Raw genomic sequence first — 19,625 nt, 5'->3', positions numbered from 1 at the left:
GATCAAGTAGACAGACTTAGTGCTTGTGTGAAGGAGATAAAAACCTGGAGGACACTTTATGATCTGCTTCTTAACTCTGATAAAACGAGGTCATTGTGCTGGTCCTAAACATGTACGAGACGCTTTATCTGAGGAGATAGTCTCACTGGACAATGTCAGTGTTGCCTCCAGTTCTACTGTAAGAAACCTCAGAGTCTTATTTCACCAGGAAAAGCTCATATAAATCAAGCCTGTGAAACAGACTATTTCCATCTGAGTAATATAGATAAAATCAGAAGAATCCGGCCTAAAAGTGATGCTGAAAAACTTATCCATGCATTTGTAACGACTAGATTAGACGATTGTAACTCCTGCTCACAGCGTGTCCTAAAAGCTCTATAAAAAGCTTTCAACTGGGTCAAAATGCAGCAGCAAGATTACTAGAAAACACCTACGGACTACGACAAAGTCTGAGGAATAAAGTCTGGCGGTAATGCAACACTTGGATGCCAACTGCCATAAAACAACAACAACAACAACAACAACAACAACAACAACAACAACAACAACTAACAGGAACTAAAAGAAGAGAGCACATTATGTCGGTGCTGGAGTCTCTTCACTGGCTCCTGTTGAATCAAATTTAAACTCCTCCTCCTGACCTACAAAGTCATAAATGACATGCCCCATCCGACCTCAAAGATGCTCTAGAACCATATCATCCAAACAGAGCTCTTCACTCTCAAAATGCTGGACTTCTGGTGGTCCCAAGAGTCTCTAAAAGCACAGTAGGATGTAGAGCCTTCTGGTGGTCCCAAGAGTCTTTAAAAGCACAGTAGGAGGTAAATAAGGCCTTCTGGTGGTCCCCCAAGAGTCTCTAAAAGCACAGTAGGAAGTAGAGCCTTCTGGTGGTCCCAAGAGTCTCTAAAAGCACAGTAGGAGGTAGAGCCTTTTGGTGGTCCCAAGAGTCTCTAAAAGCACAGTAGGAAGTAGAGCCTTCTGGTGGTCCCAAGAGTCTTTAAAAGCACAGTAGGAGGTAAAGCCTTCTGGTGGTCCCAAGAGTCTCTAAAAGCACAGTAGGAGGTAGAGCCTTCTGGTGGTCCCAAGAGTCTCTAAAAGCACAGTAGGAGGTAAAGCCTTCTGGTGGTCCCAAGAGTCTCTAAAAGCACAGTAGGAGGTAAAGCCTTCTGGTGGTCCCAGGAGTCTCTAAAAGCACAGTAGGAAGTAGAGCCGTCTGGTGGTCCCAAGAGTCTCTAAAAGCACAGTAGGAGGTAAAGCCTTCTGGTGGTCCCAAGAGTCTCTAAAAGCACAGTAGGAGGTAAAGCCTTCTGGTGGTCCCAGGAGTCTCTAAAAGCACAGTAGGAGGTAAAGCCTTCTGGTGGTCCCAAGAGTCTCTAAAAGCACAGTAGGAGGTAGAGCCTTCTGGTGGTCCAAGAGTCTCTAAAAGCACAGTAGGAGGTAGAGCCTTCTGGTGGTCCCAAGAGTCTCTAAAAGCACAATAGGAGGTAGAGCTCCTGTGTTATGGAATCAGCTCCTGTCCATGTTAAAGAGGCCGACACAGTCTCTTCATTTAAGACCAGGCTTAAAACGTTCCTCTTTGAAACGGCTCATGGTCAGACCAGTTAGGAACAGAAATATAAACCTTGAGAGAAACCAGTGAAACCATGAGTGATTTGTGTGTGTGAATGTCAGGTAAACACACCTTTCTTGTTGCAGAGGACCTCGTCGGAGCCGTAGTCCTCGCAGTCGTTGAAATAGTTACATCTCAGGTTGATGCTGATGCAGCGCCCGCTCGAGCACTGGAACTCGTCCTTGTGGCAGACGGGTGGCGAGGGGGGCACTGCAGGGACAGAGGGCATCGTTTAAACCCGCCGGACTGACCCCACTCACACAAGTGTCACGGTAACGAGTGTCACGGTAACGAGTGTCACGGTGACGCACGGCAGTCGAGCTCGTCGCTGTCGTCTCCACAGTTGTTGACTCCATCACAGCGTTTGGACACGGGCAAGCACACACGGTCGTTATGACAACGGAACTGACGCGTGGGTGGACACTGGAACCGCACTGAGGGAGGCAAGGACAGAAAAGATTTAGTATAACTCTCTATAATCCTGTTTAACTCTCTATAAACCCTTTATAAACCCTTTATAAACCTGTTTAACTCTCTATAAACCCTTTATAAACCCTTTATAAACCTGTTTAACTCTCTATAAACCCTTTATTAACCCTTTATAAACCTGTTTAACTCTCTATAAACCCTTTATAAACCTGTGTAACTCTCTATAAACCCTTTATAAACCCTTTATAAGCCTGTACAGATGAAGCGCCTCGTACCGCACTCCTCGGGGTTCTCGTCAGAGTTGTCTCCACAGTCGTCTTCTCCGTCACATTTCCAGCCCAGAGGTTTGCACAAGGTGTTGTTGCACTGGAACTCATCCAGGGGGCAGTGTCGGCCCGCTGCAGAGAGAAAATGTCATGCCATGTATTTATGTGGCCTTCACATCATTTTGAGGTTTCAGTTCACACGTCCAACCGGAGGCTCCGCCCAATCAGGAAATGACACGTAACATTACAATTCTATAACTTATATATATTACTTAACAAACTTAATTAGTGTCTTTTGTGCACTTCAGAGCTTCTGTACACTCGACAATGACGAAGGATCGTGTTGAGACCGCTCTTCTGTCTCGTTACATCTCGCCACATCCGGTTACATCTCGTTACATCTCGCTACACTCCGTTACATCCCGTTACATCTCGTTACATCTCGCTACACCTCGTTACATCTCGTTACATCTCGCTACATCTCGTTACATCCCGCTACACCTCGCTACACCTCGTTACATCTAGCCACATTTCGTTACATCCCGCTACACCTAGCTACACCTCGTTACACCTCGCTACATCTCGTTACACCTCGCTACACCTCGTTACATCTCGTTACACCTCGCTACACCTCGTTACATGTCGTTACACCTCGTTACATCTCGTTACACCTTGCCACACCTTGTTACATCTCGTTACACCTCGTTACATCTTGTTACACCTTGCCACACCTCGTTACATCTCGTTACACCTCGTTACATCTCGTTACACCTCGTTACATCTTGTTACACCTCGCCACACCTCGTTACATCTCGCTAAATCTCGTTACACCTCGCTACACCTCGTTACATCTCGTTACATCTCGCTACATCTCGTTAGATCTCGCTACATCTCGTTACATCTTGTTAGATCTTGCTACATCTCGTTACATCTCGCTACACCTCGTTACACCTCGTTACATCTCGCTTCAGTTTGGTGATAAAGAGAAAACTTCCGGACCTCCGCTGTCGCACTGCTGCTCGTCGCTGCCGTCCAGACAGTCGGCGTCGGCGTCGCACCTCCAGCGGATCGGGACGCAGTGGCCGCTGGCGCACTGGAACTGGTCGCTGTCGCACTTCAGGTCGCAGCCGTTCTGCACAGACGAGTTCGTTAAAGGTCAGGCGGCGTCCAGAGTCGGGCGGGAAACGGGGGAAACGCGGCGGGCGCATTACCTCGTCCGAGCCGTCCGAGCAGTCGTGATCGCCGTCGCATTTCCAGCGCCCGGCGATGCAGCGTCCGTTGGTGCAGGAGAACTCGCTCTCGGAACACTGGCGAGGCACTGGCGAGGAGAGAGGGCCAGAGTTAAGACGATGGAGGAGGTGGAGATGGAGGAGTAAGAGGAGGAAGAGGAGAGGAGAGAGGAGGAAGAGGGGGAGAGAGGAGGAGATGGAGGATATGGAGGAGATGGAGGAGCGAGGAGGAAGAGGAGATGGAGGAGATGGAGAAGAGATGAGATAGGAGCAGATGGAGGAGAGAGGAGGAGATGGAGAAGAGAGGAGATAGGAGGAGATGGAGGAGAGAGGAGATAGGAGGAGATGGAGGAGAGAGGGCCACGGGTCAGAGTTAAGACGATGGAGGAGATGGAGATGGAGGAGAGAGGAGTACGAGGAGGAAACTGCAACCAAAGGGCTTCATCAAAACGCAGGAGAGAGGAGTTATTCAGGTCAAAGGTTTGAAGAAGAAACCACAAAAGCACAGGTAAAGAACAGGTAAAGAACTGGTCAGTGTAGCCTGGCCAGCAGATGTTTACTGTAGTACTTCTTCCAAATACAGGACAAAAAATGACTGGTCCTGGTATAGTCCTGGTTTAGACCTGGTTTGGTCCTGGTTTAGACCTGGTTTAGTCCTGGTTTGGTCCTGGTTTAGACCTGGTATAGTCCTGGTTTAGACCTGGTTTAGACCTGGTTTAGTCCTGGTTTGGTCCTGGTTTAGTCCTGGTTTGGTAACTAGATAAAGAAAACTGTATATTTGTATTTGTTATCTAAAAAGGGTATATTTGTGCGTTTTAGAGTCTGTAAAGTCCAGATAACGATGATCAAATAGTCACAATACACTTTATCTCTCTAAACATGACACACTTGACCAGTCCTCTGTCCGGCCAGGCTACGGGACAGAGTTCGGGTCATCAGGAGGAGGAAAGAGGAAAGTTTGGTGCCGCTGGACAAACGTACCTCTGCTCGTCACCCAGAGAGATGCAAAACAAACACCAGATGAACACATGAAGTGAAGTGAACACATGAGAGACACGTGTTAATGTGTTCAAACGTTAACACGAGACACACGAGACACACGAGACACTCGAGACACACCTCATCAGTGCAGCCATGTCACAGAACCACAACTCAAAGAACCACAACGCACGCAAATATGTCAAAAAGTGATTGAATTAAGTCATTTTGACTTTCTTTAAATAGGATTAGTCAATAGAACAAGCAACCGAGTACTTTTACTAGTCCTATACTTATATAATATTGAAATAAATTGGAAAAATATCATAATGGACAAACGCACAATGGAAAAAACAACCTCAGGACTAAATTTGAATAAAGACACATTTAAAAAACAATGGACAAAATAGGCAATTTTTTCTGAATTTAATATGCTCTATTTTTTATTCTACTCCCTTATTTTCTACTTTTTATTCCTATCTTTTTTTAATTAATTTGTATTTTATTTATTTTATTTATTTTATTTATTTTATTTATTTTATTTATTTTATTTATTTTATTTATTTTATTTATTTTATTTATTTTATTTAATTTATTGATTATTATGTTTTTCTAATGAAAAATAAAATGAAATAAATCCTTTTTCCTGATTGATCCTGTAAGTATAAAGTATAAAGTATAAAGTATAAAGTATGACATGTATATACTCCAGGGTACATGGCCTTAGTGGACTTTGGTAACCATAGTAACAGAGACTCGTACCACACTTGTCCTCGTCGGAGTTGTCGCCGCAGTCGTTGTCGTAGTCGCACTGCCATCGCCCGGGAACGCAGCGGTTATTCTTACACCGGAACTGGTACGGCTCGCAGGTTCTTTCATCTGCAGAACACGGAAAAGGAACCATGAGCAGGAACCTTCAAGACCATGAGCAGGAACCTTCAAGACCATGAGCAGGAATCTTCAAGACCAGACCATGAGCGGGAACCTTCAAGACCATGAGCAGGAACCTTCAAGACCAGACCATGAGCAGGAACCTTCAAGAACCTTTAAGACCATGAGCAGGAACCTTCAAGACCATGAGCGAGATGGTTCGAGAGTCCGGCATGTTTCTGTTCATGTTTTCCATCGCCAAGACTTGGGAAAACAGGAAGGTTCCTCTATAGGTTTCTCTATAGGTTCCGCTATAGAAGGGGCTAGCAAACTACGGTCCGCGGGCCACATACGGCCCGTTTGTCTTTATAATCCGGCCCGCCAAACATGCCAAATAATATTTATATTTTTAAATATTTCTTTTTTCTCTTTTTTGTTGCCCTCAGGCGTCTGCACGTGTGTCCTTCATAAAGATGACATGAAATGAATTCAATAATAGATTCAATAGCCTCTATTTGACAGGAAAGTGAGATTTTATTTGATATTTAATTTTTTTTGTTTTTTTTTCACACCAATGATGGCGGCCGGCCCTCCACTACGTGCCTGGATTCAAATATGGCCCTCGGAGGAAAATAATTGCCCACCTCTGCTCTATAGGCTCCTCTGTAGGTTCCTCTGTAGGTTCCTCTTACCACACTCCTCTATATGTTCCTCTGTAGGTTCCTCTATAGGTTCCTGTGTAGGTTCCTCTGTAGGTTCCTCTTACCACACTCCTCTATATGTTCCTCTGTAGGTTCCTCTATAAGTTCCTGTGTAGGTTCCTCTGTAGGCTCCTGTGTAGGCTCCTGTGTAGGTTCCTCTATAGGTTCATCTTTAGGTTCCTCTTACCACACTCCTCTATAGGTTCCACTGTAGGTTCCTCAGTAGGTTCCTCTATTAGGTTCATCTGTAGGTTCCTCTTACCACACTCCTCTGTAGGCTCCTGTGTAGGTTCGTCTGTAGGTTCCTGTGTAGGTTCCTGTGTAGGTTCCTCTGACAGTTCCTCTTACCACACTCCTCTTTGGGCTCGTCCGAGGCGTCTCCACAGTCGTCTTCTCCGTCACACTTCCATCGAGCTGGGATGCACCGTCCTGAGTCTTTACAGCGGAACTCGTCCACTCCGCACGTCATCTGAGCTGAAAGTGCCACAAACATGAACTCACACCAGAACTAAATGTGCCTGATGTCCCACTGCTCTTTTGCCTTTTGCGACAGTCGTACATTTATAACAACTCCACACATTCACACACTCAGGGCCGTGTTTTGCCCCCGGCCTTGGCGTTAACGCGGGCGCTCGTTTCCTGAAATATTGTGTCAGTATAAATGTCACTCATTGGTTCAAACACTATCACCATATATGGACTGGCACCATCCCTAGTCCAGCCTCCAAACCCAAGTCCAGCCCCTTTATGCCCAAGTCCAACCCCTTTACGCCCAAGTCCAGCCTCCAGCGCTCAAGTCCAGCCCCTTTACGCCCAAGTCCAGCCCCTTTACGCCCAAGTCCAGCCTCCAGCGCTCAAGTCCAACCCCTTTACGCCAAAGTCCACCCTCCAGCGCTCAAGACCAGCCCCTTTACGCCCAAGTCCAGCCCCTTTATGCCCAAGTCCAACCTCCAGCGGCCAAGTCCAGCCCCTTCACGCCCAAGTCCAGCCTCCAGTGCCCAAGTCCAGCCCCTCCAGTGCCCAAGTCCAGCCCCTTTACGCCCAAGTCCAGCCTCCAGTGCCCAAGTCCAGCCCCTTCACGCCCAAGTCCAGCCTCCAGTACCCAAGTCCAGCCCCTTTACGCCCAAGTCCAGCCTCCAGCGCCAAGTCCAGCCTCCAGCGCCCAAGTCCAGCCCCTTTACGCCCAAGTCCAGCCCCTTCACACCCAAGTCCAGCCCCTCCAGTGCCCAAGTCCAGCCCCTTCACGCCCAAGTCCAGCCCCTCCAGTGCCCAAGTCCAGCCCCTTCACGTCCAAGTCCAGCCTCCAGTGCCCAAGTCCAGCCCTTTTACGCCCAAGTCCAGCCTCTTTCTGCCAGCGTTAAGGTCGGGAAGGAGCAAAAAGCATCCTGGCCCTACCCCCGTGGTCACACCCCCACCTCCTCTGCCCCCACCCACTGGTCACGCCCCCACCCCCTCTGGCCCCGCCCCCTGGCCTCAGAGTCGTGATGCTGTTCTTACTGCAGTTGGCCGGCTCGTCGGATCCGTCCACGCAGTCGTTGTGGCGGTCGCACACCCAGACTCGGGGGATGCAGTGCTTGGTGATGGCGCACTGGAACTGGTTTGGGGCGCACGTGACCTCGGCTGCAACACACAAGGCACACTTTGGGTCCTGGTTCTTTACCTTTCACTTTTACGTTCTTTTATTTTACATTTTTATACTGGACTAGGGATTGAGGAGTTATTATTTAGCACGTTCATGGTGACGTTCCGACCAAATGTTTGTACGGTCCTGGCTTTGAACAAATAAACAAACAAACATAAATACAAACAATTCACAATAAACATTAAGAGTTGGAACTGCTCCCTTGACGAAAGATCAGAACAATTCTTTAGCAAAATCACTGCGTTAAACAGTTATTGTTACATTTAAAGTACATTTTTAAACAGTTACTTCAAATGTGTGTTTAAAGCGCCCCCTACAGGTCGGACGCCTCAATGAACTAAAATGTAGTTAAGATAAATATGTTTCGAACTTTGCTAAAAAAATATAAAATGTTATCACAGAATAGAACATTTTTTAGGTTACTAATTTCACTTCCTGTTTGTAATTGATGACATCACACTAGGAAATTACCCAGAAAACACTGGGCCTCATCTAATGTGAGAAATAAAAATAAATGAGAGTGACTTTCTTTTGTTGAATTAATGTTTAGAGTCAAAAAAGGTGTTTCTTTGTGTAAATTCTGCATAAACTTTAACTGAAACGAGTGTCCCTGCTGTGATGTCACTTCCTGTCATTTTCTACAGATTTTTCAACGTTTTCTCCACAAAAATGTATCAACATTTTTAAATCTATAAAACTTAACTGCCATTTAGTTCAATGTGTCGTCCGACATATAGGGGGCACTTTAACCAATCACGTTTTACTGAAGCTGCTCGTAAACGGGAGGATCAGACAAAGCGCGGGACGCCACAGTTGCTTTTGTGTGACGCCGCTGAACGTCCCCGGCGTGCGCAGAACGTCTCCGGCGTGCGTGCGTGCGTGGCGTGCGCGGCATGCGTGCGCGGCGTGCGTGCGCGGCGTGCGTGTGTGACACTCACGACAGTCCTTCTCGTCCTCGCCGTCCCCACAGTTGTCTTGACCGTTACAGCTGAAGATCCCCGGGATGCAGCGGCTCGGGTGAGAGCACTTGAACTGACTGGGCAAACACACATGTATGTCTGTGTGGGAGGAGCAGAGGACATCACTGTTAGATCACCATGACCACGCCCTTATGTCCCCGCCTTTCTGACCTGACCCCGCCTTTATGACCTTTACCAACATTGAACTGAACTGAACATTGAACTGAACATCGACGTGAACTGAACATTCACGTGAACTGAACTTTGAACTGAACTTTGAACTGAACTTTGAACTGAACTTTGAACTGCACATTGACGTGAACTGAACTTTGAACTGAACTTTGAACTGCACATTGACGTGAACTGAACTTTGAACTGAACTTTGAACTGCACATTGACGTGAACTGAACTTTGAACAGAACTTTGAACTGCACATTGACGTGAACTGAACTTTGAACTGAACATCGCCGTGACCTGAACTTTAACGTGAACTGAACATTGATGTAAACTTAACGACGTGAACTCAACATCGACGTGAACTGAACTTTGAATTGAACATTGACATGAACTGAACATCGACGTGAACTGAACTTTGACGTGAACTGAACATTGATGTAAACTTAACGACGTGAACTGAACATCGACGTGAACTAAACTTTGAATTGAACATTGACATGAACTGAACATCGACGTGAACTGAACTTTGACGTAAACTGAACTTTGAACTGAACATTTTATTGACATAAAAAGTCAAAACTCGTCACATTTCAGACCCTAAACGTGCCGCGTGGCGTTCGGTGGCGTACCGCAGTTGGCCTCGTCCGAGTTGTCCTGGCAGTCGTTGTCGCCGTCGCAGATGTAGGCGGGGTTGGTGCAGATGCCCGTCCCGCACTGGAACTGCCCCGGGCGGCACTTAAACTCGGCTTTACAGAAAAAAACACACACAGAACGAAAGGTCAAGGTTCACGCCGCGTTTGGAATGACGACGGACGCCGGAATTACACTGAGGTTCATATTTCTGTCGTTACTGAGCAAATTCGCATGAAACAAAAACTGGCACAGAGTTCATAGTTCAGCGCAAATGAGTCGCTTCACAGTAGCTTCGGAAAGTGGTGCTGCAATTCAACTTCAAACACGTGAAAGTCATCAGAGGAATGGAGTTTGTGGAGTCAATACCAAACAAACGATGATAAGATTCAACATTTATGGGTTTTTCAGTTTGGTTAGTTCTTATATAGACTCACGACAGTCGGCGGGTTCGTCTGATCTGTCGCCGCAGTCGTCCTCGGTGTCGCATTTCCACCAGAACGGAATGCATTTGTCGTTTTTACAGACAAACTGCAAGAGAACAACAAGGAGTTTATATTAAATCATAGCATCTGTCATCATCTAGAACCTTCTGCTGTCCGGTGCTGATCTCCTCACAGGTGAAAGGTTGAGGGATCGCACTGGACTCAATAACAGACTTTTTTCACTGGTGCGGCATCTCCAGACTCGGCCCATCGCTCACCCAAGGCTCCGCCCAGGTCCCCCAAATGCCCCAAACTCTGGAAAAATCTACCAACTGCGACTCTTTGGACATTTTTAAATCACAACTCAAAACGTAGCTGTTCAAATCTGCCTCCTCATTGTGACCAGCTCTGACTAAAATGTGTTATAATTATTTCATATTTAATCTACAGGTCGGACGACTCACTGAACTAAAACGCAGTTAAGATAAATATATGATGTTACTCTGGTGTTTTTCAAGTGCTTTTTTGGTGTTTTTCTGGTATTTTTCTAGTGTTTTATGACATTTTTATGATATATTTCTGGTGTTTTTCTAGAGTTGTTCTGATGATTTTTTGATGTTTTTCAGAATATTTTCTATTGTTTTCCTGGTGTTTTCCTGGTGTTTTCCTGGTGTTTTCCTGGTGTGTTTCCGGTGTGTTTCTGGTGTGTTTCTGGTGTGTTTCTGGTGTGTTTCTAGTGTGTTTCCTGGTGTGTTTCTGGTGTGTTTCTGGTGTGTTTCTGGTGTGTTTCTAGTGTGTTTCTAGTGCTTTTCAGATTATTTTCTATTGTTTTCCTGGTGTTTTCCTGGTGTTTTCCTGGTGTGTTTCCGGTGTTTTCCTGGTGTTTTCCTGGTGTGTTTCTGGTGTGTTTCTGGTGTTTTCCAGGTGTGTTTCGGATGTGTTTCTGGTGTGTTTCTAGTGTTTTTCAGATTATTTTCTATTGTTTTCCTGGTGTGTTTCTGGTGTGTTTCTGGTGTGTTTCTGGTGTGTTTCTAGTGTGTTTCTAGTGTGTTTCTAGTGTTTTTCAGATTATTTTCTATTGTTTTCCTGGTGTTTTCCTGGTGTGTTTCCGGTGTTTTCCTGGTGTTTTCCTGGTGTGTTTCTGGTGTTTTCCTGGTGTGTTTCTGGTGTGTTTCTGGTGTGTTTCTGGTGTGTTTCTGGTGTGTTTCTAGTGTGTTTCTGGTGTGTTTCTGGTGTGTTTCTGGTGTTTTCCTGGTGTGTTTCTGGTGTGTTTCGGGTGTGTTTCTAGTGTGTTTCTGGTGTGTTTCTGGTGTGTTTCTGGTGTGTTTCTGGTGTGTTTCTGGTGTGTTTCTGGTGTTTTCCTGGTGTGTTTCTGGTGTGTTTCGGGTGTGTTTCTAGTGTGTTTCTGGTGTGTTTCTGGTGTGTTTCTGGTGTGTTTCTGGTGTTTTCCTGGTGTGTTTCTGGTGCGTTTCGGGTGTGTTTCTAGTGTGTTTCTGGTGTGTTTCTGGTGTGTTTCTGACCTGGCTGGCCGTGCAGTTGGAGAGACAGTGTCTGTTGTCTGCAGCCAGGTAGAAGTTGGTGGGACAAGCGCATTTGAACCCGCCTCCAGGAGAAAGCAGGCACAGGTTACTGCAGCCGCCATTGTTGGTCTGACACGGGTGACCCTCCACTGCAAAACACAACGTACAAGTGAAACTGAGCAGGAGGAAGCTGAGCAGGAGGAAACTGAGCAGGGGAAAACGAGCAGGAGGAAACTGAGCAGGAGGAAACTGAGCAGAAGGAAACTGAGCAGGGGAAAACGAGCAGGAGGAAACTGAGCAGGAGGAAGCTGAGCAGGAGGAAACTGAGCAGGAGGAAACTGAGCAGGAGGAAACTGAGCAGGAGGAAACTGAGCAGGAGGAAACTGAACAGGAGGAAACTGAGCAGGAGGAAGCTGAGCAGGGGAGACCAAACATGCTCTTGCAGTGGAAGCTGGTGAGGTACCTTCAGGTTGTCTGGTGGCGTGGTAGATGTGGACATCCATGGGTCTGTGCAGCGTGCTGATGAGCAGCGTCTTGTTGGTGCCTTGGGTTTTGTGGGCTCTGGTGATGGACTTGGTCTCCCAGTCGGTCCAGTAGATGAACTCCTCGAACAGCGTCATGGCGAAGATGTGCGGGATGTCCTGCGTCAGAACTGCACGGGGAGAAAGTTTTAAGTTTCACCTTTATTGTTTTCAAGCCGTCAAGCTCATTCCTCCAACACTTTCCTAACATTCTACTTCCTACTTCTGAGTTCATGATTGATCAAATAGTTAAATAATTAGATGCGTACAGCTTTTTGACACTTTTACGATATACTTTATGTGGGCAGCGGAAACATCTGGTACAATCCTCCAATATTAAAGGTGCTCTGCCTGATGTTTACATTAGCATGCTAACGGTGAACTAACTCTTCCGCGGAGGATAAAACGCTGGCAGCGCACAACAGTCTCATTTGGACCCAACAGATCTGCTTTGAGCAAAACACATTTTACTTTATTACATTATAAGTGCTTTAAAGGCCCCCTATAGGTTGGATGACTCATAGAACTCAAACGCAGTTAAGATGAATATATTTAGAATTTTGCTCAAATTAATAAAATGTTATCTCAGAATAGCACATTTTTTAGGTTTATAATTTCACTTCCTGTTTTTAATTGATGACATCACACGAGGAAATTACCCAGCAAACACTGGGCCAAAACTCAAAAATATATGGGACTTTATTTGGTTGAATTAATCTCTAGAGTCAAAAAAGTTGTTTCTTTGTGTAAATTCTGCATAAACTTTGACTGGAATGAGTGTCCCTGGTGTGATGTCACTTCCTGTCATTTTCTACAGATTTCTCAACGTTTTCTCCAAAAATACCTGCTCGATTGGTGTAAAACTATCATTTATCTGCACAAAAGGTATAAATATATCAAATAAAGTCAAAATTATAACATTGTAAAAACCTTTCATGGGCCCTTTAAACCGCTCAGTCTAGCTTCCGTGTGGCTTTTGATGTATTTTAGTTAATTATTTATTCACAGTAGTTATTTTATTAATTTATCAGTATTGTTTCTCACGTGTATTAAATATTATATTATTCATAATTAAAACTCCTGATGAACAGTATTTGCTCCCGAGCTAAATCAATAAATAAATACTTCAGTTTTTTAGTTTTAGGGTTAATAAGTGGGGCCCTTTTTGATAATTTCCTCCACATTACATCCACACATAATCCATGATGTGCGGCTCATTCCGACTGTACCTATGTGTCTGTTGGTGCCGTCCAGGCTGGCGAAGGCGATGTAGTCCTCCCTGGCATCGGCCCAGTAAATCCGGTCGTTGATGAAGTCCAGCGTGAGACCGTTGGGCCATGTGATTTTATCCTCCACGATCGCGCTCCTGTTACTGCCGTCCATCCCGATCCTGCCGATGTGAGGGCTGTCCCCCCAGTCCGACCAGTACAAGTACCTGAGGGGCAGACGGAAAACTGGCATCAGAAACACAGGGTCAAACGAGGGGCAAAAGAGGGGCAAACGAAGGGCAAACCAGGGGCAGACGAGGGGCAAACCAGTGGGCAAACCAGGGGCAAACCAGGGGCAAACGAAGGGCAAACCAGGGGTAAACCGGGGGCAAACCAGGGACAAACCAGGGACAAACCAGGGGCAGACGAGGGGCTAACGAGGGACAAACTAGGGGCAAACCAGGGGCAAACGAGAGGCAAACTAAGGGCAAACCAGGGGCAAACGAGGGGCAAACGAGGGGCAGACGAGGAGAAAACGGGGGGCAAACCAGGGACAAACCAGGGGCAAACCAGGGGCAAAAGAGGGGCAAACCAGGGGCAAACCAGGGGCAAACCATGGGCAAAAGAGGGGCAAACGAGGGGCAAACGAGGGGCAAATGAGAGGCAAACGAAGGGCAAACAAGGGGAAAATGGGGGGCTAACGAGGGGCTAACGAGGGGAAAACCAGGGGCCGCTCGGCGTGTCACGACCATCGGAGCACGAAGGCCGCAACACTGTTACGGAGGACTTTAGATGTTTCAAAGGAGAAAGGACAAATCCTGAAGAAAAATGAACAGTTTCCTGTTTCCTTCCAAATCCCTGCCTACTGTTGAGCTCCTTTGAGAAAGTTAAGTGTAATTATTTTATACCTTTACGACCTTGTCTGTTTGGAAAGGTTTATCAGCTGACTTGGCCAATAGAAAATATGTCTTTAAAAATACATAGGGTCATACATACAGTAGTTTTGTGTTTTCATCGCCATAATCGATACAATATATACGAAAATCCTTTTAATCAATTAAATTAAGATCAATCAACTATTTCAGATTTTTACCAATAACACACTTTATTTGTACATATTCTATAAACACAATTCACAATTTTTCAGCCTTTATTTATCATGTATTAAAAAAGCCAGAACTGAAATAATAGTTTGACTAGTCGACAACTAAAGAAGTCACTTGGTTACGTAAATGAAAAATGGGAAAACAGCAGCATGTGATCTTGATTGAGAATTATTTGAATATTTTGTCACACCCACAGCACTAAAAAGTGGTTCAGACAGAATAATGTAAAAGTTCTCACCCGTATCGCACGTCCACAGCGATGGCGCGCGGCTCCCTCAGGCCGGAGTTGACCAGGACCGTCCTGTAGGCTCCATTCAGTTTGGACACTTCGATGGTGTCTCTGCCTTTGTCGCACCAGTACAGGTTTCCTCCGACCCAGTCCACCGCCAGACCATCGGGGTTACTCAGGGACGTCCGGTGTAAGACCTGACAAACCACACTCGTCAGTACAGACTCAGGGACGTCCTGTGTGAGACCTGACAAACCACACTCGTCACTACAGACTCAGGGACGTCCTGTGTGAGACCTGACAAACCACACTCGTCACTACAGACTCAGGGACGTCCTGTGTAAGACCTGACAAACCACACTCGTCACTACAAACTCAGGGACGTCCTGTGTAAGACCTGACAAACCACACTCGTCACTACAGACTCAGGGACGTCCTGTGTGAGACCTGACAAACCACACTCGTCACTACAGACTCAGGGACGTCCTGTGTGAGACCTGACAAACCACACTCGTCACTACAGACTCAGGGACGTCCTGTGTGAGACCTGACAAACCACACTCGTCACTACAGACTCAGGGACGTCCTGTGTGAGACCTGACAAACCACACTCGTCACTACAGACTCAGGGACGTCCTGTGTGAGACCTGACAAACCACACTCGTCACTACAGACTCAGGGACGTCCTGTGTGAGACCTGACAAACCACACTCGTCACTACAGACTCAGGGACGTCCGGTGTAAGACCTGACAAACCACACTCGTCACTACAGACTCAGGGACGTCCTGTGTGAGACCTGACAAACCACACTCGTCACTACAAACTCAGGGACGTCCTGTGTAAGACCTGACAAACCACACTCGTCACTACAGACTCAGGGACGTCCTGTGTAAGACCTGACAAACCACACTCGTCACTACAGACTCAGGGACGTCCTGTGTAAGACCTGACAAACCACACTCGTCACTACAAACTCAGGGACGTCCTGTGTAAGACCTGACAAACCACACTCGTCACTACAGACTCAGGGACGTCCTGTGTGAGACCTGACAAACCACACTCGTCACTACAGACTCAGGGACGTCCTGTGTGAGACCTGACAAACCACACTCGTCACTACAAACTCAGGGACGTCCTGTGTAAGACCTGACAAACCACACTCGTCACTACAGACTCAGGGACGTCCTGTGTGAGACCTGACAAACCACACTCGTCACTACAGACTCAGGGACGTCCTGTGTAAGACCTGACAAACCACACTCGTCACTACAGACTCAGGGACGTCCTGTGTAAGACCTGACAAACCACACTCGTCACTACAGACTCAGGGACGTCCTGTGTGAGACCTGACAAACCACACTCGTCACTACAGACTCAGGGACGTCCTGTGTAAGACCTGACAAACCACACTCGTCACTACAGACTCAGGGACGTCCTGTGTAAGACCTGACAAACCACACTCGTCACTACAAACTCAGGGACGTCCTGTGTAAGACCTGACAAACCACACTCGTCACTACAGACTCAGGGACGTCCTGTGTAAGACCTGACAAACCACACTCGTCACTACAAACTCAGGGACGTCCTGTGTAAGACCTGACAAACCACACTCGTCACTACAGACTCAGGGACGTCCTGTGTGAGACCTGACAAACCACACTCGTCACTACAGACTCAGGGACGTCCTGTGTGAGACCTGACAAACCACACTCGTCACTACAGACTCAGGGACGTCCTGTGTAAGACCTGACAAACCACACTCGTCACTACAAACTCAGGGACGTCCTGTGTAAGACCTGACAAACCACACTCGTCACTACAGACTCAGGGACGTCCTGTGTGAGACCTGACAAACCACACTCGTCACTACAGACTCAGGGACGTCCTGTGTAAGACCTGACAAACCACACTCGTCACTACAAACTCAGGGACGTCCTGTGTGAGACCTGACAAACCACACTCGTCACTACAAACTCAGGGACGTCCTGTGTAAGACCTGACAAACCACACTCGTCACTACAGACTCAGGGACGTCCTGTGTGAGACCTGACAAACCACACTCGTCACTACAGACTCAGGGACGTCCTGTGTGAGACCTGACAAACCACACTCGTCACTACAGACTCAGGGACGTCCTGTGTAAGACCTGACAAACCACACTCGTCACTACAGACTCAGGGACGTCCTGTGTGAGACCTGACAAACCACACTCGTCACTACAGACTCAGGGACGTCCTGTGTAAGACCTGACAAACCACACTCGTCACTACAGACTCAGGGACGTCCTGTGTAAGACCTGACAAACCACACTCGTCACTACAAACTCAGGGACGTCCTGTGTAAGACCTGACAAACCACACTCGTCACTACAGACTCAGGGACGTCCTGTGTAAGACCTGACAAACCACACTCGTCACTACAAACTCAGGGACGTCCTGTGTAAGACCTGACAAACCACACTCGTCACTACAAACTCAGGGACGTCCTGTGTAAGACCTGACAAACCACACTCGTCACTACAGACTCAGGGACGTCCTGTGTGAGACCTGACAAACCACACTCGTCACTACAGACTCAGGGACGTCCTGTGTGAGACCTGACAAACCACACTCGTCACTACAGACTCAGGGACGTCCTGTGTGAGACCTGACAAACCACACTCGTCACTACAGACTCAGGGACGTCCTGTGTGAGACCTGACAAACCACACTCGTCACTACAGACTCAGGGACGTCCTGTGTGAGACCTGACAAACCACACTCGTCACTACAAACTCAGGGACGTCCTGTGTGTCCTCTGCCGTCACAGATTGTCGTGAGTGGACGCACCTGCACGTCGCTGCCGTTCATGTACATTCTGCGGATCATGCTGCCCTGAGTGGTCACGTCGGTCCAGTAGATCATCTGCTGCCTGTAGTCAAAGTCCAGCGCGACGGCGTTGTTCAGCCCCTGCACAAACACGGCAGACGAGGGAGAATGTGTGAGCGGCCTTGTGGGAGGCCGGCGACAGCAGCTCTCACCTGTTTGATGAGCGTGTAGTTTGAGGCGTCCAAGTTAAGCTTCCTTAAGTAGTAACGGTTGGCGAAGATTAGGTAAGGCTCTTCGTCTGAGGAAAAGGGAAAACGTCACATTTTAGACGTGGAAATATCATGTGCGTTCACACTCGTCCGGCTCTGAGCCTCGTTCAGTCGATGCAGAAATGACGACATCTTAAAGAGTTATGTGCAATATTAAATCCCCCCAGTTTTAAGCTTCTAATGCTTCTAAATTGCAGTCTAATATTAATGTTCGATTGTATTCTTTACAGAGGATATTTCAACTATTTAAAAAATATATTTCTGAATTGCAAATTGCTATGGAAACGGCCCTCATTTTTTATCATTCTAAAGTCCATGGATAAAGTTGAGGTTAAAGGACACATTCTTCTCATTTTTTTGTTTGTAGTGTCATGTCCTTCAAACTTGTTCCAATCAACTGAAAGCACACAATACTTTATATCTGTGAGGCGTTTCCCTCATCAGGATTTTTAACCATGGGGAAATAAACTAAATGTAGCTTCCCCCGGCATGCTAACGTAAACACATGGTAATAAACACGCCAGTGATTTATAGACGTAAAAACAGCACAGAATATCTCTAAGTTCTACCTCTGACGTCACAAATGGCCTGTTTTTGACGAGGAAAAAACAGTTCTATTTCATCTAGACCCTCTGCCCTCTGGTGGTCATCTGGGCTTCATAGAACCACAGTTACACTCACTACAGTGGTCCTCATCTGAAGTGGACTTGCAACTGGACTCGTGACCGTGGTCCTCACCTGAAGTGGACTTGCAGATGGTCGGGTTGTTGGGGCTGAGCTCGAAGCCGTCCACGCAGAGGCAGTGGAAGCTCCCGTGAGTGTTGATGCAGCGCTGCGTGCACGGGTACGAGGTGCTGCACTCGTCTATATCGGCGCAGGTCTTCCCGTCGTCCTTCAGCCTGAAGCCGGGGTGACACCTGCACTGTGGGGCACAACACCAGAGACAGATGAGCGCCACACGTCCGGACCGGGGCGAACGAGGCCCGAGTGTCCCCGCAGCGTTTACCTTGAAGCCGATCTTGAGGTCCTGGCAGAGCTGCGAGCAGCCGCTGAGTTTGCTGTTCAGACACTCGTTGATGAAGCAGTTGAGTTCGTCGGAGCCGTCGCCGCAGTCGTCCTTCTGGTCGCACAGCAGCGTCTCGTTCACGCAGACGCCGTTGGTGCAGCTGAAGGCCGTGTCGTTGCATTTCTTTTCTGTAGCAAACACATACGTCAGTGGAGCGCAGTTAAAAGTATTTCAATAGTACATAATAGCAAACACATACGTCAGTGGAGCGCAGTTAAAAGTATTTCAATAGTACATAAATACACACTTTTTACTCTCTGGTATTTAACAACACTTGAGAATTGTGTCTTCTGACTGTTTTTTAATGGATTTTATATGATAAATCATGCCGTTTAGAATCAGGGGGCCCTGTTTAATGCTTATTATTATTATATTACCTTAAAAATGTCTCAAATCCCTTGTATATATAATCAGTTTGGGCTGTACATGAAATTTTTTGCTAACTTCATTCACAACTCCCATGTACGATGCAACACAGTTTTTAGTATTGCTATTGCGAGTAAATGTACACAAAGTAAACTATATTCCAGGCGCGCGAACGTTTGACTGGAAAACGACCTGATAAACCATAATAAGAATCACACATGTTTCAGAACACGTTTGCAGAGATCTAAAACCACAGATGCTTCTATAAAAACACAGGACATTTTTCGGTATGATCGCCGTGTCGCGCGCGCCGGCCCTAACGTTCGGCCTTTGCGTTTCCCTTTTACCCGGGCTGTCGCAGCGCGGGTTCTTGGGGGCCTCGTCCGATCTGTCGTGGCAGTCGAAGTCGCCGTCGCACTCCCACGAGCTCTGGATTAGACAGCGGCCGTTTGCGCACTGGAACTCGTTAGCTCCGCACGTGGCGTATTCTGGAACCAAACGGGGTCAAACACTTAAGTACAGGTGCAAAAAGAACAGGGAGACTTTAGTAAGAGTGCGTTCGTACTTGGACAAGCGCTGTATCTAAAACGGGCTCAAGCAAAGACCCAAACTAGGAC

The 19,625-nt window shown here is 47.0% G+C and overlaps 1 protein-coding gene and 1 long non-coding RNA gene across 3 annotated transcripts in view; one reads left to right on the top strand and one right to left on the bottom strand.

The window, feature by feature from the left end:
* LOC140365209 (low-density lipoprotein receptor-related protein 1-like) overlaps positions 1-19,625 on the bottom strand; it is a 234,181-nt gene that overhangs the window by 29,396 nt on the left and 185,160 nt on the right. For both annotated transcript variants that reach the window (XM_072451496.1, XM_072451497.1), the window contains exons 54-73: positions 19,356-19,496; positions 18,583-18,770; positions 18,315-18,498; positions 17,520-17,605; positions 17,329-17,448; positions 14,509-14,696; positions 13,186-13,391; positions 11,899-12,087; positions 11,436-11,584; positions 9,928-10,021; positions 9,490-9,606; positions 8,663-8,782; positions 7,580-7,702; positions 6,431-6,556; positions 5,274-5,390; positions 3,516-3,622; positions 3,304-3,436; positions 2,314-2,436; positions 1,921-2,043; positions 1,682-1,819 (exon numbers count right to left, since the gene is read on the bottom strand). In XM_072451496.1, the coding sequence (XP_072307597.1) occupies positions 1,682-1,819; positions 1,921-2,043; positions 2,314-2,436; positions 3,304-3,436; positions 3,516-3,622; positions 5,274-5,390; positions 6,431-6,556; positions 7,580-7,702; positions 8,663-8,782; positions 9,490-9,606; positions 9,928-10,021; positions 11,436-11,584; positions 11,899-12,087; positions 13,186-13,391; positions 14,509-14,696; positions 17,329-17,448; positions 17,520-17,605; positions 18,315-18,498; positions 18,583-18,770; positions 19,356-19,496 (2,772 nt within the window). The remainder of the gene's footprint in view (positions 1-1,681; positions 1,820-1,920; positions 2,044-2,313; positions 2,437-3,303; positions 3,437-3,515; positions 3,623-5,273; positions 5,391-6,430; positions 6,557-7,579; positions 7,703-8,662; positions 8,783-9,489; positions 9,607-9,927; positions 10,022-11,435; positions 11,585-11,898; positions 12,088-13,185; positions 13,392-14,508; positions 14,697-17,328; positions 17,449-17,519; positions 17,606-18,314; positions 18,499-18,582; positions 18,771-19,355; positions 19,497-19,625) is intronic.
* On the top strand, positions 10,563-11,037 carry LOC140365212 (uncharacterized). The gene is made up of 3 exons (XR_011927816.1): positions 10,563-10,609; positions 10,720-10,819; positions 10,973-11,037. It is a non-coding gene; the product is annotated as an uncharacterized lncRNA (long non-coding RNA).

Source organism: Eucyclogobius newberryi, unplaced genomic scaffold, assembly GCF_026437365.1.
Source record: "Eucyclogobius newberryi isolate DKJ021-1_F unplaced genomic scaffold, fEucNew1.0.hap1 SCAF_19, whole genome shotgun sequence".
Taxonomy (NCBI): Eukaryota; Metazoa; Chordata; class Actinopteri; order Gobiiformes; family Gobiidae; genus Eucyclogobius; species Eucyclogobius newberryi.
Note: the sequence above shows the minus strand (reverse complement) of the source record. Positions and strands in the feature narration are given on the sequence as shown.